Genomic DNA, 17,246 nt, shown 5'->3' with positions numbered 1-17,246 from the left:
ATATTTGCTAATAATATTGAAACAACTTGTGATGCAAAGTTGATTAAAATAGCTCATGACTAAAGAAAATAAAGTTATTAGATTAGGTTGTGTTACTTTATTTTCAGTTTTTGTTAATGCCATTGAAATGAATAAAGATATTAAGGTAGTTAAAATAACTTTTGGTACTCTAGGTCCTCTTTTTGAATGTTATAACGCAGTGGGACGCCAAAGTAGAAATACCACGGCGAACAAACCAATTTTCTCGCGTCTTTTCAAACCAATTTTTTCACGACGTCGTGGGAGATCTGTTGATGGTAATTCAAGGTAAGTTTTAAGAAGTTTTCATTTTTTATTAATTTCAGGTCATTCGCATAGGGTAAAAGTGATCAGAAAATAACAAGACTTTCCAGGTACTCCGAGGCACCAACACTGCCACAATTATTATTACAATCGAAATTTCAAATGCTTTTTTAAGCTAAGCTGCTAAAAGACGAAAAATATTTCCAGGGAGATAAAATAAGCGGTAAGGACCCTAAATTATGTAAATTGCCTTTGTAAAAAATATTTAAATGAGGAGGTCACATAAAGTCTTCACTGATACACATCAGAGACACAACGCTCCAGCGTTGTCTTGGTTGCTGCGGTAGCTGTACCCTAGTAAAGAGTGAACCACTGACCATAGTAACCAAAAGTTGCAAAAAGCGTTTTTTAAAAAAAAGTAACGGCCACCTGAGAAAAAAGCACCATCTGACGCTGATTCAGGAACTGTAAATATTATTTCGGTTAATCTTAAAAGTAAAAGTTTAATGCGAAAACAAATTTATGTTGATCTTGAGAAAGAGCAGAAAATCCCTCGAGGCTGGCATCAGATAGAAATAAAAAGTGCACACACGAAATCAGCATAGCTTAAACCTTGTATAGGATAATCACACTTCTCCTCCTTGGAACAACAAGTAAAATCACTTTTTTGCTTGGGTCGCACTGCTGTGTCTCTTTTTTCTGCCATGGCTAGCGGGTGACCAGAACATCATTAAGAGGCGCTTAATGGCTCATTCGAATGAAAATTAAATTTCCTAAAACCCACTTTTAAGTGACCTAAAAGATAGCCCCCTTTAAGATGTTCCAATTAAAGTTTTGAGATATGCATTTTGTTCAACATTGTTGGACAAACAACATTGTCCAGTAACTATGGTTTTGGTGATTATTTAACTTTCCATAGTCCCTGGAGAAAAGGCTGTACGTGGTATCAGGCGTATCAGTATCTTGTGTATCGGTATCGGACGTATACCGATATAACACATATCGGTTTCGGTTTTTTTCAATCATGGTCTTGTGCCTTCTATCGTGATTGTAGCAGCAGCTGCAACCTAGTAAAGAGCAAACCACTGCCCACGGTAATCTAAATTTGAAAAATGCGTTTCAAAGGATAACTGCATAATAAGAAAAAATTACAATCTGATACTGGTTCAGGAATGGTAACTACGATGTTGGTAGTGGTGACAGCATAATGACTTTAGACGATGCCCTGTCCCATCGAATCCCCGTCTGGACACTTTTTTTAAAAACATCTTCGAGATGCAAGTTTCTCTGAGGTAATAGGGAATGCCTTCTAAGAAATGCAGGCACATGTTACGTAATAGGGAAGGTTCACTTTGATTGTTATCTAATAGGGTTTGATTATTACATCATGGTTTTTCTACTGTTACGTAATAGGACGTTTTAGAGTCCGTTATTCAGGCGGGGGAGTTTTGTTAAAACATAATTTTTCAATATGTTGTTTAAGACGTCTCATAACACTCCAAGAAGTTTTTAAGACATTTTTCTCCAAGACATCAATGAAGACATCTTAATATATTTTTGAGACTTTTTTCTTCAAGAAGTTTTTAAGGATTTCTTTAACTCTTATGCAATAGGGGATTGGTACTTATGTTAAGGATGACGTAATCAAGCGTTACTTGCTTCTTCAAGGCCCATGGTAGAGCCCCCACCTGTAACTGTGTAGGACAAACACATGGTACGCTACATAGTACTTTAAGAGATTTCATTTTCTTTTAAGGCGTTTTTCTTCAGGAAACCTTTATAATCTAAAGATTTTTTTATTCGATTTTTATCTGCATTAGGATTCGAATATACGACCAGAGATTTCCTCAAACGACCAGACTAGAGCTTTAACTATCTGGACCAGTAAAGGATTCACAATATTTTGATTTGAGGAATACTTTCTACATAACCTATCGCACGCAAGGAAAATCCTCTGTCCGACACAATTGAACAATTAAATGATTCGCATGTTTCCAACCCTTTCCATATGAGAGCACAAGCATCCCAATGCTATTGATTTTTTGTCTTTTAGATACAGCTGCCTATTATAGCTTTATTAATTTTCTAACTTGATCGAGACAGGTTAAATTAGCTATTCAATCAATGAGATGTTACATAGCATTAGCTTTAGATGTTTTATTGCGGGAATGATTACATACTGAAGTTTTACCCTGGAACAAATAATCTAAGAAATTAAGGCTTTTATTAAACATATAACTTTTATTAATAAAAACAAAGTTACAAGCATTATCAAAACAAAGAAAAATCATTTAAAACTCAACAAACGAAAAAAACATAACATTCAAAAAGAAATGAACCCTTCCGTCCAGCAATATACTTTCTTAAATCCCCGGAGAGAAACAAAAATCCTTAGTATTGAATTTACCGCAGTAAGACACTACAGCGTCTGGAACAAGGAAGTTCAATAAGTAGTTTTTCTATTCCTTTAACGATTTGCAATTGTTTCTTTAGGCAAGTGTTACTCTTCTTTTAGAGCTTGTTTCTATAAACTACAACTCCCATCTTTAACCACCGTGTTTTAAATTCAAGGTTAATGCTCATATTACAATGCCTCGAGATATGAAGGTCCGACCTTCTTAAAATAAAGAGCTTCCCTATAAATACCCATCAAACAGTTCTTGGTAATGAACTGTAAGTAAGGAGCGATCCGGGTCGATTTTTCAATAAAATTCTGAAAAACAGAAATTTAATACCAATAGAAACACCAAAAGGACTATATTTTTATGCTAATTTTAAATATATAAATTTCATCAAGTTTAGGCCTACCCATCAAACATAATTTCAAAAGAGCAGTTTATTTTAATTAAACGGCCTTTGTGATTCAGGGGGTCATTATGGAAGAATTGGGACGAAATTCAAACTCTTGCGTAAAAAGTGAGGTACTGACGACAGGGCAAAACCTCCTCACATTATGTTTATGAGGAAATTCATTCCCTCGTCAATGTCTTGCTCGTTACGATAAAGTTCGAATTTTGTAAAATAATGGCCGATATGAACAGTGATTTGTTTTCGTTATTTTTCGGCCAATCTTAGCATTCTATTTTGGCTTAAACAACTTCATAACTATGATTGTATTTGATAAGAAGCTGGGGCCTGGCAGCTTCGCCGCCAGGCCCCAGCATGACACGCGGCAGGCTTCTATATATGGATTCTCATTGTCTCTTGTGTTCTATTGCAGTTTTTTCAATTTTAATTTTACTTTTTTTTCTTTTTTAGTTTTTTTCTTTTTTAGTTTTTTTTTAGTATTTACCTTTTTTTCGTTTCTTTTTAGTTTTTTCTTCTTATTCTTATTTTATTTTTCTTCTTTATTTTTTAGTTTTTTCCGGAACGTGTCCCAGCAACACGTGTGCAAGGTCCTAATTTTTAACTCCGTAAAACTTGCGGATATACAACTGGTAATTCTTCTGATATACTCTGCTAATTCCTCGACACGTATTTTTTTTTTACTTTCTTTTTCAGCCGCAAGCCTGGTTTCACGTTGCTCTTGTAATACATCTATACGCTTTCATTTTGTACTTTCTCTCTGAGCCGCAAGGCTAACATCCCCCCCCCTAAGGCAAAACTTAGGCAAGGTGCTAATTTTTCACTGCGTAAAACTTGTGGATATACAACGTCCTTTGCAGTCCCATTGTCTGTGCATATAAATAGCTTGTCCGGTTTACCGACTCTAGAACATGCAATATATAATTGTTCATGGGAAAAACAATCCGTATTAAGATCTATACCGCATTTTTTAATGATGCCCTTGAGCTTTATTAATGGTGATTGCAAATGCTAATTGAATTGGGAATTGCAATCTTTTAAATTGAAAAGGCAGATCTGTTGGAATCATGGGAATGCGAGGAATATGAACAGACTCACCCTCGGAAGGCCCTGTCAAGATTGTTGCCTCTATTACGTTTTCAATTTTTTTTTTACAGCAAGTCTTGTGCCATTACAAAGCTTTGGTGGGTGAAAATTTTGCAATAGTATTATTGGTGCGCCTATTTTTAGTCGTTGCACGTTTGGTGGAAACCCTGGGAGATCCAGGAAAATTAAAAATTCCGATGGATAGTTAACCACTTCATTTGATTCCAGAACTGTTTCGACTGACTTGTAAATGACTGCCACTTCTCGAATCTTGATCAGAATAATAGTGTTGATTTCGTGGACGTCTTTGTTATTGGCTGCCAGAATCGCTCGTTCACTTAGCCATTTATGATTTTTATAACTGGTTAGAATATTCGGAAAAACGTTTTCAACCAGATCATTTTTTTGACGTCATTAAATTACAGAATTCAGGAGGCAGTTGTATACGTCCTGAAATTGAGTCAACTGGGGAGATTCCGTTACCAATTACCAGCAATTGATCTGAAAATGCTTCACCAGAGTGATCGTTTTGCAATCGGACACGCATATTTATGGTTATTTTAATGGTTTTTCGTGCGGCCATAAATAAGAATTTCTTAGGCAAGCATTAATTTCATCCGCAGGTGTCGATCTAGGAATAATAGGTAATGTTTGCCTGAAATCTCCCGAAAGCAATATTAATGTGCTGCCAAAGAGTTTAAAATTTCCTCGCAAATCTTGCAATGATCGCTCGAAAAGCCTAGAGTTCTAATGATTACCCTTGAGCTATGTTGATGGTGATTGCAAATGCTAATTGAATTGGGGATTGTAATCTTTTAAATTGAAAAAGCAGATCTTTTCGAATCGTGGAAATGCAAGAAATAAGAAGAGCCTCACCCTCAGATGGTTCTCTAAAGATTGCTGCCTCTATTATGTTTTCAATTTTTTTTTTTACGGCAAGTCGCGTGCCATTGCAAAGCTTTGGAGGGTTAATATTTCGCAAGAGCATTATTGGTACGCCTATTTTTAGTTGTAGCACGTGTGGTGGAAATCCTGGGAGATCCAAGGAATTTAAAAATTATGATGGATGGTTAACCGTTTCATTTGATTCCAGAACTGTGTCGACTGACTTGTAAATAACTGCCTGGTCTCGAATCTTGGTCAAAATAATATTGTTGAAATCGTGGAAGTCTTTGTCCTTGGCTGCCAGAATCGGTCGTTCACTTAGCCGTTTATGATTTTTATAATTGATTAGAATGTTCGGAAATACTTTTTCAATCAATTCAATTCAATCAATTCATTTATAGTTATTTTAATGGTTTTACGTGTGGCCATAAATGAGAATTTTTCAGGCAAGTATTAATTTCATCCGCAGGTGTCGATCTAGGAATAATAGGTAATGTTTGCCGGAAATATCCCGCAAGCAATATTAATGTGCTGCCAAAGGGCTTAGAATTTCCTCGCAAATTTTGCAATGATCACTCGAGAGCCTTGAATTCTAATGATTACCCTTGAGCTTTGTTGATGGTGATTGTAAATGCTAATCGAATTGGGAATGGCAATCTTTTAAATTGAAAAGGCAGATCTGTTGGAATCATGGGAATGCGAGAAATAAGAACAGCCTCACCTTCGGATGGCCCTGTAAAGATTGCTGCCTCTACTATGTTTTAATTTTTTTTTACGGCAAATCGCGCGCCAGTGCAAAGCTTTGGTGGGTTAATATTTTGCAAGAGTATTATTGGTACGCCTATTTTTAGTTGTAGCACGTGTGGTGGAAATCCTGGGAGATCCAGGGAATTTAAAAATTCTGATGGATAGTTAACCACTTCATTTGATTCCAGAACTGTGTCGATTGACTTGTAAATGACTGCCTGTTCTCGAATCTTGGTCAGAATAATATTGTTGATTTCGTGGACATCTTTGTTCTTGGCTGCCAGAATCACTCGTTCACTTAGCCATTTATGATTTTTGTAATTGGTTAGAATATTTGGAAATACCTTTTCAATCAAATTATTTTTTGACGTCACTAAATTACAGAATTCAGGAGGCAGTTGTATACGTCCTTAAATTGAGTTCGCTGGGAACATTCTGTTTCCAATTGCCAGCAATTGATCTGAAAATGTTTCACCAGAGTTGATCGTTTTGCAATCGCAAACGCATATTTATAGTTAATTTTAATGTTTTTACGTGTGCTCATAAATAAGAATTTTTCAGGCAGGCATTAATTTTATCCGCAGGTGTCGATTTAGGAATAATAGTTAGTTTTTGCCTGAAATTTCCCTTAAGCAATATTAATGTGCTGCCCAAGGATTTTGAATTTTCTCGCAAATCTTGCGATGATCGCTCGAGAGCCTCGAGTGATTTTTTTGCACCATTCTGCACTCGTCCGAAACACTAAGTTTGCATTGCTGCAGTACTTTACCCATCCCAAATGGTTAAGAAATGCTGCACGTGGGAGTTTCTGTAAATTGTATACTCAGAGGCAATTTCAAAGCAGAATGAGCAGTTCTCCCACTTGGCAGCAACCTTGCGGATATTCCGGACGACACAAGGGCCAATGCTACGTCATTTTTGGATCGAATTGATGACAGAAGCAATCTAATTAGAAACGTATTACCAGTACCTCCTGGCGCATCCAAGAAGAAGATTTCTCCAGCTTGGTTATCGACACAATGCATTATCTGATCATAATTGCCATTTTGTTCAGAGGTTAACTTAGAAATATTTGTTTTTACATACGACAATAGGTCAATGGTGTTGTAACTTTGTTCACGATCCAATTTTACGCATGTAGAAATAGCAGCAGTACGGTTAGTTGAAGGCATTTCCGAATGCTTGAGAAGTCTATAAATGTACCGCTAAGCGAACAACAGCTGGACTTTGTTTATGTATCGGAAATGAAAGGATTTGCAACATAGCTTCATTACTTCTTATGTATCTCCCAGCCTGATATTGTACGACTTCATCGATATCACTGGTTTCAGACTGCAATCCAAAAACTGCCATGTCGCTGCCTTTGCACATTCCCATTGTTTCGCAATTAAATTTCAATGCCTTGCAATAGGCACAAATTTCAGACATAGTCTCGATTTGAACATCTCGACTCAAGCTATAATCATCGGAAGGGCAGTACTTGCCAGGCGATTATACACGCGTTGCTTTTGTAATACATTGACACGCCTTCATGTTTTACTATCTCTGTCAGCTGGAAGCTTGGTTTCGCGTCGCTTTGGTGATACCTCGACACGCCTTTGTTGAAGTAAAGACTAAAGCCTGATTTCACGTTGCTCTGGTGATTCCTCGAAATGCCTTCTTTTTTACTATCTCTGTCAGCTGCAAGCCTGGTTTCGCGTTTCTCTGGTGGTTCCTTGACTAGCCTTCGTTGACGTAAAGCCGCAAGCCTGGTTTCCAGTTTCTCTGGTGATTCTTCGACACGCCTTCTTTTCTTACTGTCTCTGTCAGCAGGAAGCCTGGTTTTGCGTTTCTCTGGTGGTTTTTCAACACGCCTTCGTTGACGTAAAGCCGCAAGCCTGGTTTCGAATTTCTCTGGTGATTCTTCGACACGCCTTCTTTTCTTATTGTCTCTGTCAGCTGGAAGCCTGGCTTCGCGTTTCTCTGGTGGTTCCTCGACACACCTTTGTTGACATAAATTGGACATTCCTAATCTGGCCCTTTCTCTTTCAGCCGCAATCTCGGTTTTGCGTTGCTCTGGCGTTTCCTCCTGGTGTTTCCTTTTTGGTGACATTATACGATAATTTCTCTTTGACATTAGTGATACTTTCTCTTTGAACCGAAATATGATGGTAATTTTTCTCTGAGCCGCAAATATATATATATATATATATATATATATATATATATATATATATATATATATATATATATATATATATATATATATATATATATATATATATATATATATATATATATATATATATATATATATATATACTAGCTGTTGGGGTGGGGGCTTCGGGCCACCCCAATACCTAGTTGGTGGGGGCGCTTTGCATCCTCCCAAGCCCCCTCCCACGCACGTAAGTCGTTACGCGCAATATTAGTTACGTGCCATTGTAGTTGTGTCCCTGTGTCCCACCTGTGATATATATATATATATATATATATATATATATATATATATATATATATATATATATATATATATATATATATATATATATATATATATATATATATATATATATATATATATATATATATATATATATATATATATATATATATATATATATATATATATATATATATATATATATATATATATATATATATATATATATATATATATATATATATATATATATATATATTTAACTACGTAAAACTTCTAATATACAACATTCTTTGCTGTCACATTGTCTGTCCATACAAATAGATTGTCAGGCTTACCAACTCTTCAACATGCAACATAATAATTGTCTATGGGAAAACAATCCGTATTCAGATCTATACCGCATTTTTCTAACGATTGCCCTTGAGCTTTGTTGATGGTGATTGCTAATCGAACATTCCCTGTGTCCCCGTCATCAGTTATATATCCCCTGTGCCCCCGGCGTCCCTATTGTAGTTGTGTCCCTGTGTCCTGGTCGTCATTTATATTCCCTGTGTCCCGGTCGTCATTTGTGTCCCGGTATCCCAGTCTGTAATTTCTCTTTGAGTTTCCCGGTCGTCATTTATATTCCCTCTGTCCCAGTCTTCATTTGTGTCCCGGTCTGTAATTTCTCGTTGCTTGTTTTTTCTTTTTAGTTTTGTTTAGTTTTTCACCTTTTTTCTTTTTTCAGTTTTCTTTTTCTTCTTTATTTTTGAGCGTCACTATGAAATACCTATCGCCGAACCTTTGTTTTTTAACTAAAATCTGGTAGGCATTGATGACCTTATCCAAGTCAAAATCCCAAACCCAATCATCATCGCTATCATTTTCAGTTTTGATATGTTTTGACTCTCGCTGTCCAGTTGGATTTTCATCTAACTGCGCGGTTTTGCATTCTTTAGCCGCAAGCCTGTTTTCTTGCTGTTCTTGTGATTCCTCGGCACGCTTTCTTTTCTTACTTTCTCTATCAGCCACAAGCCTGTTTTCTTGCTGTTCTTGTGATTCCTCGGCACGCTTTCTTTTCTTATTTTCTCTATCAGCCGCAAGTTTTTGGCATAGACTCTTTGAGCAGCTTCCTCGGCTGTTGCCATTGTAGGTTCTTCAGTCATTTTACAATTAAACATTTTTCCGTTCACGATCTTCTTACAATTAAAAATTTGTCTTTGAACGATTTTCTTAATACCTTTAATGACGTCATCGTCATAACAAACATGACGACAACTAACTTCATGACGACATAATGACATGACGTCACTCGACAGACCCACAGACAACTTATTTTTATATATATAAATAGATATTTTTATATATATAGATTGAATAAGACGTCATATTGAATATGAAGTCGTGTATTATATATTAACGTCATATTGTGACAGACAACAGATAAAAGGCAACAGAAAGTACATTATATATATATATATATATATATATATATATATATATATATATATATATATATATATATATATATATATATATATATATATATATATATCGATAAATAAACCGAATATATTCTATGTGTTTAACATTAAAACTTAAAACGAACACAAATTGTTACGAATATCTTTTAAAGATCTTTTTTTTCACTCCTTTGAGAATTGCTCAGCTTGTGACTCTCATTTTCAATAAAAATAGTTTTGACCTCTTCGGCTGTTTTGTTACAATACCTTGCAAAATTAGTTCTGCATATGTCGCTTATTTCGGTTAAGTGGGAAAATCTTTCCGTGGAGAAATTTCTCGTGGGGGGAGGAAATTTTCTATGGAGGGGGAGCTGGATTTCCAGAAATTACTTAAAAACGATCAGTAATTAAATAAAATACAAGTTTTTTTCAACTAAAAGTAAGAAGCAATATTAAAACTTAAACGAACAGAAAATATTACGTATATGAGATGGGTTTAGTAGCTCGCTCTTACAATAAAGTTTCTTTTTTAACTTTTAAAAGAGGCCATTATTGTAATTAAATAGCCTTTCTGAAATAAAAATCAAACTTAGGTTATTATAAGGTTATTATTAGTTTAAAATAAAGAGTAAAATTAATATGCAAATTTGATTTTAATTATTCTTGTATGGTGAGCCAAATTCAAAACATGCATTAATTCAAAAACGTCCGGAAATTAAATTAAAAAAAAAAGTTGTTTTAACTGAAAGTAACGATTGACATTAAAACTTAAAACGAAAAGAAATTACTACGTATTTGAGATGGGTTGCCTCTCCTCAGTAGCTTGCTCTTACGCTAAAGTTTCTTTTTCTACTTTTAAAAGAGGCTCTTATTCTAATTAAATAGCCTCTATGATTCAGGAGTCGTTTTTAAGCAACTGAAACAAAAATCGAACTCGAGTTATTATGAGATTATTATTAGTTTAAAAAAAGAGTAAAATTAATATGCAAATTTTGTTTTAATTGTTCATGTACGGTGAGTCAAATTCAAAAACTGTATTAATTCTAAAATGTTCCAAAATTAAATTAAAGAAAATAATTTTTTTAACTGAAAGTAAAAAGCAACTTTAAAATATAAAACGAACATAAATTATTTCGTATATGAAAGGGGTTGTCCCCTCCTAAACTCCCTGCTCTTTACACTTAAGTTTTTTATTATTTTAAAAGTAGATTTGGGAGAAAGAGTCAAACTTCAGCGTAAAGAGCGGGGCGTTGAGGAGGGGACAGCCCCTTTCATATACGCAATAAGTTCCGTTTGTCTTCGGTTTTAAAGTTGCGTCGTACTTCCAAGTGAAAAGAGATTTGTTTTCTTTCTGACGAAAAGTAAAGGGAGAGGGTCTGAAAAATTAAAAGTGATTTTTGGGGTGATCATATCTACAGTTTTCAATGTAAGTTCTTCGAGCGAGTCTTTTATCTTAGGGATGATTTCAATAAGCGCCAGTAGGAAAACCATGACAAACCGGAAATAAAAAGAAATAAAAAAATAAGCTGAAAACAAAATAAATATTTCCTTTCGAAGTGCAGTAAAAACAAAAAAAAAGTTTTTACTAGAAGTATTCCAACTCTTGAAAAGTTTTCTAGATCCCTTACGACCTCTTTTGCCCCTTCCTCTCTACCTTTAGTTCTGAATTTGTTTTCTGCTGTAAGAAGGCTCTTGGAGATTTAGAATATTTTCACCAAAAATACACATTTTGAAGCTTAAGACGCTGCCCTCTCCCCTTTTTCCACCCTATCTACACCAAGATTCACTAGCCTTCCTCCATAACGGTTTATTTACAACTATACGTAACTTTAAACGTTTTTATGTAGCCTCAACTGATTCAACCTATTTAAATTAAGCTTCAGAATAAATGCCCGTTTTAAATAGCCATTATTTTAAACGGTTTAAAAATTTTTTTTCCAGAAAGATTTTTGAAGATCTCATGTTAGCCTTAAATTCAGAAGAAAACGAAGTTACTAAAGATATTGAAATGGCTGTTACGGAGCTTCCAGAATTCGCAACAACACTTGGCAATGAAACCAACTACGTTAATGCAAGGTATATCTTGACTTTTTCTTTCTTTTATTCTTAGATATGTTTGTATTTATTTTTACTACTTCCCAGTGTATTTGAATTTTTGGGAAACTAGGTAAGCTGCAGCACTTCATTGCAAACTGTTAAGGAGTATACTGCTGAGGAAAATGTTACTTTTATTTCATTTTGCATACAAAAGTTAGTTACTAATTTAAAATTTTTATAACTCAATCCAAAAATAGACTTATTCTTAAGACAAGGTATCCTAAAGTTCTTTCCGTACACCTTCACTCATTATTGCTATTCTGGTGTTTGACCCCCACCCCGTTTTCTGCGGGTACCCTTGTAGGCTTCTTGTCTGGCTGTTTCCCTGCTTAACCATAATGTACATTCTTCAGAAAGATTTACTCCTCCCTGGATTACCCTTGAGATACCCATTTATGCTTTGGGGTCGTGACAACTTCAAGGGTTTAAGTAAAATAAATTTTTGAACTTGGAATGTTCTTCCGTCAAAGATTTCCATCGAATTGAAATTATGAACCGCTAATTCCTGTCTACTGAACAGTACTTTTTATCAAAAAATCACCTTTCATGTTCACCAGACAACACGGCAACACCTTTCAGGTTCAGAATCACCAGAAAACACAGAAACATGACATTATTTGATGCAGTCTATTTATTTAGGTAAAGATAAATGCTTTTTCGAGAAAAAACACATGAGTAACATCACATTCACATATATCAGTAATGTAATGATTTCCTAAGCCAATATAAAAGACTATACAAGCTACAGCCAGAAATGACGTCATTTTAATTATCATTCACATCATATTATGGATTCCAATGGCGTCACTCGTAGCATATACCAGGTTAATCTTAGAAGAATATTCAGTACTAGCTGTTGGGGTGGCGTGAAGCGCCACCCCAGCACCTTGTTGGTGGGGGTGCTTAGCCCCCCCCCTCCAAGCCCCCCCCCCCCCTCAGGCGTAAGTAAGGTGGGACACAGGGCCATTGTAGTTGTGTCCTTTTGTCCCACCTATGAATATCTATATATATATATATATATATATATATATATATATATATATATATATATATATATATATATATATATATATATATATATGACAACTAATTGACAACTAATTAACACCTGACAACTAATTTCATGACGTCAGCCGACACAGAAACATGATGTCACCTGATCCACAGATCCACAGACAGACAACTTATTTTTATATATATAGATAGATATAGATAGATAGATAGATAAAAATAAGTTGTATGTCTGTGTGTCTGTCTGTTGATCAGGTGACGTCATGTTTCTGTGTTAACTAACGTCATGAAATTAGTTGTCGTCATTTTTGCTTTGACGGTGACGTCATTCAAGATATTTAAGACATATGTTCACGTAGAAATCTATTAATGTTTAAGTTTACAATGACTGATGAACTTACAATGGCAAAAGCCGATGAAGATGCTCCAAGAGTCTATGCCAAAAAACTTGCTGCTGACAGAGAAAGTCAGAAAAGAAAGCGTGCCGAGGAACTACCAGAGCAACGCGAAAGCAGACTTGGTGCTAAAAGAGAAAGTGAAAAAATAAGTTGTCTGTCTGTGTGTCTGTCTGTGGATCAGGTGACGTCATGTTTCTGTGTTGACTGACGTCATGAAATTAGTTTTGCTTTGACGGTGACGTCATTCAAGATATTTAAGACATATGTTCACGTGGAAATCTATTAATGTTTAAGTTTACAATGACTGATGAAGTTACAATGGCAAAAGCCGATGAAGATGCTCGAAGAGTCTATGCTAAAAAGCTTGCTGCTGATAGAGAAAGTAAGAAAAGAAAGCGTGCCGAGGAACTACCAGAGCAACGCGAAAGCAGACTTGCTGCTAAAAGAGAAAGTGAAAAAAGAAGGCTTGCCGAGGAATCAAAAGAACAGCAAGGAAACAGGCTTGAGGCTGATAGAGAAAGAAAGAACAGAAAGCGTGCCGAGGAATCAAAAGAACAGCAAGGAAACAGGCTTGAGGCTGATAGAGAAAGAAAGAACAGAAAGCGTGCGGAGGAACTACCAGAGCAACGCGGAAGCAGACTTGCTGCTAAAAGAGAAAGTGAAAAAAGAAGGTGTGCCGAGGAATTACAAGAACAGCAAGAAATCAGGCTTGCTGCTGATAGAGAAAGTAAGAAAAGAAAGCGTGCCGAGGAATCAGAGCAACCTGAAAGTTATCGCCTGGCATTCAGGTACAACCCAGTCGATGATTATAGCTTGAGTAGATGTGTTCAAATCGGGACAATGTCTAAAATTTGCCCTTATTGCAAGGCCTTGAAATTCAATGGTGAAACAAAGGGAATGTGTTGCGCCTCAGGAAAAGTTAAACTTCCTCTATTGGCTGCACCACCAGAGCCATTGAATACTTTCCTTACTGGAACTACGTCAGAATCTAAGCGTTTTTTGTCAAAAATCAGAAAATACAACTCATGTTTCCAAATGACGTCGTTTGGAGCCCAAATCGAAAATCCAGATCAATTTATGTCTACTTTCAAAGTAAAAGGGCAAATTTATCATAGAGCAGGGTCCCTTCTACCATTCTCAGGCGAGAATCATAAATTTTTACAATTGTACTTCATCAGTGATAGAAATTCTGAATTGAATGCACGTTGCGAAATTTCTCCCAACGTTGAAAGGACAATCGTTTCCCAATTACAACATCTTTTCCACGAAAATAATAATTTTGTGCGTCTGTACAAAACAGCCATCGATTTGATGCCTACTGATACGCATAAAATTGTTATTTCCGCTGACAAAACGCCTCCTGGCCAACATGTGCGTAGATACAATGCTCTAACTATCGACGAAGTGGCAATCGTTATGGTCGGTGATCAGTTTTTACCTCGAGATATTATTCTTCATAAGCGAAACGCTCAGTTGTTAAGAATTGCTGAAACTCATCGATGCTACGATGCCCTACAATATCCTATCATTTTTTGGGATGGAGCCGTGGCTATCACTTTAATATTAAATTGATGAATCCAGCCACTAACAAAGAAATGAACAAGAAATGAAGTGCAATGCATTATTATTCCTATAGACTAATGATTCGGCAGGATGAAGAAAATTATATTTTAAAATGCCGTGAATTGTTTCACCAATTCGTCGTTGATATGTATGCTAAAATTGAATCAGAACGTTTGCTATATATCCGCCTGAATCAGACCAAGCTCCGCTCTGAACAATACATTCATTTGCGAGTTGCAGTTATAAATGACGGTAATACCACAAACGTTGGAAGATTAACAATTTTACCTTCGTCATATGCTGGCAGTCCCCGTCATATAGTTGAATATGCTCAAGATGCTATTGCGTATGTTCGTCTCTATGGTCGTCCAGATTTATTTATTACATTTATATGTAATCAATCTTGGGACGAGATACTGCAGCTTTTACTTCAAGGACAATCGGCGGTTCATAGGCATGACATTACGGCCCGTGTCTTCCGGCAAAAGTTGAAATCACTGATAAACTTCATAGTAAAACTTGAAGTGTTTGGGTCAGTGCGATGCTGGATGTACTCAGTGGAATGGCAAAAACGAGGTTTGCCACACGCACATATACTAATCTGGCTACATAAAAAAATTACTTCGAACGAAATTTATGATGTGATTTCCGCTGAAATACCTGATAAAAATGTCGATAAGGGGTTACATGATATTATTGTAAAAAATATGATGCATGGACCTTGCGGTGCACTGAACGAAAATTCACCATGCATGGCCAAAGGAAGGTGCACAAAGCAATATCCTCGACTTTTAGTATCAACCACAATTACTGGCAATGATGGTTACCCACAATATAGAAGAAGATCTACTGAAGTTGGCGGTAAAACAGCAATAATAAAGAAGCGTAACGGTACCACCATCGAAGTAGATAACCAGTGGGTTGTTCCATATTCTCCATTATTATCCAAAATGTTTAATGCACACATAAACGTTGAATACTGTAACTCCCTAAAGGCAATCAAATACATATGCAAATACGTCAACAAAGGCAGTGACATGGCAGTTTTTGGCTTGCAGCCCGAAATCAAAGATTTCGATGAAATCGTACAATTTCAGGCTGGAAGATACATAAGCAGTAATGAAGCTGTTGGGCGAATTCTTTCATTTCCGATACATGAACGTAGTCCAGCTGTTGTTCACTTAGCGGTACATTTACAGAATGGTCAACGTGTTTATTTCACGGAAACCAACGTGCAACAAAGAGTCCTGAATCCACCGGATACAACATTAACAGCTTTTTTTTCGCTTTGCAAAAATGATTCTTTTGCAAAAAAACTGCTGTATACTGAAGTGCCTTCGTATTACACGTGGAATACTAAAAATAAAGTATTTGAACGTCGAAAACAGGGTAAGTCAGTCGACGGCCAACCTACCATCTTCAAAGATACCACGATAGGAAGACTCTACACCGTTCACCCCAATCAACATGAATGCTTCTTTCTACGCCTGCTTTTGGTGAATGTACCCGGTCCGACATCCTTTGAGTATTTGAGGACTGTAAATGGTACTATACATGACACTCACCGTAGTGCATGCCAAGCTCTGAATTTATTGGAGAATGACCAACACTGGGATAACTGCATCAATGACGCGTGCGAAACGTCAACCCCAAGTCAAATTCGTGCATTGTTTGGCATCATTTTAACAACTTGCTCTCCATCAGCACCTACAGAGTTATGGGAAAAATATAAGTCAAAAATGTCCGAAGATATACTCCATCGAAAACAGTTAGAGACGTCAGATATGACTTTTGATTTTATATCAGAAATTTATAACTACACTTTAGTTGTTATAGAAGATTTGTGCGTACGTATGGCAAACAAACCTCTTCAGGATTTGGGAATGCCTTCACCTAACCGTATCGCTGATGTTTCGACATGTGTAGAATTGGATCGTGAACAAAGTTACAGTACGAGTGATCTATTGTCGTATGTACAAAATAACATTTCCAAGTTAACGTCGGAACAAAAAGACATTTATGATACGATAATGCATTGTGTCGATAACAACGTTGGAGAAATTTTCTTTTTGGATGTGCCAGGAGGTACTGGTAAAACGTTTGTGATAAAACTAATTCTGGCATCAATTCGATCAAAAAATGATATAGCGTTGGCAATTTCGTCGTCCGGAATAGCCGCAACATAGCTGCCTGGTGGAAGAACTGCTCATTCCGCTTTGAAATTGCCTCTGAACATGCATTCTACAGAAACTCCCACGTGCAATATTTCCAAATCATCTGGGATGGGTAAAGTATTGCAGCAATGCAAACTTATTATTTGGGATGAGTGCACAATGGCACACAAAAAATCGCTCGAGGCTCTGGATCAATGCTTGAAAGATTTGCGAGGGAAGTCGAAACCCTTTGGCAGCACATTAATATTGCTTGCGGGAGATTTCAGGCAAACATTACCTATAATACCTAGATCCACTCCTGCAGACGAAATGAATGCTTGCCTGAAAAATT

The 17,246-nt window shown here is 36.2% G+C and overlaps 1 protein-coding gene across 1 annotated transcript in view; it reads left to right on the top strand.

The window, feature by feature from the left end:
• The window catches only part of LOC136025286 (uncharacterized), a 35,278-nt gene that overhangs the window by 4,657 nt on the left and 13,375 nt on the right, over nucleotides 1-17,246 (top strand). The window contains exons 2-3 of the mRNA XM_065701172.1: nucleotides 174-306; nucleotides 11,614-11,748. Coding sequence (XP_065557244.1) covers nucleotides 174-306; nucleotides 11,614-11,748 — 268 coding nt within the window. The remainder of the gene's footprint in view (nucleotides 1-173; nucleotides 307-11,613; nucleotides 11,749-17,246) is intronic.

This window comes from Artemia franciscana, chromosome 3, assembly GCF_032884065.1.
Source record: "Artemia franciscana chromosome 3, ASM3288406v1, whole genome shotgun sequence".
NCBI lineage: Eukaryota > Metazoa > Arthropoda > Branchiopoda > Anostraca > Artemiidae > Artemia > Artemia franciscana.
Note: the sequence above shows the minus strand (reverse complement) of the source record. Positions and strands in the feature narration are given on the sequence as shown.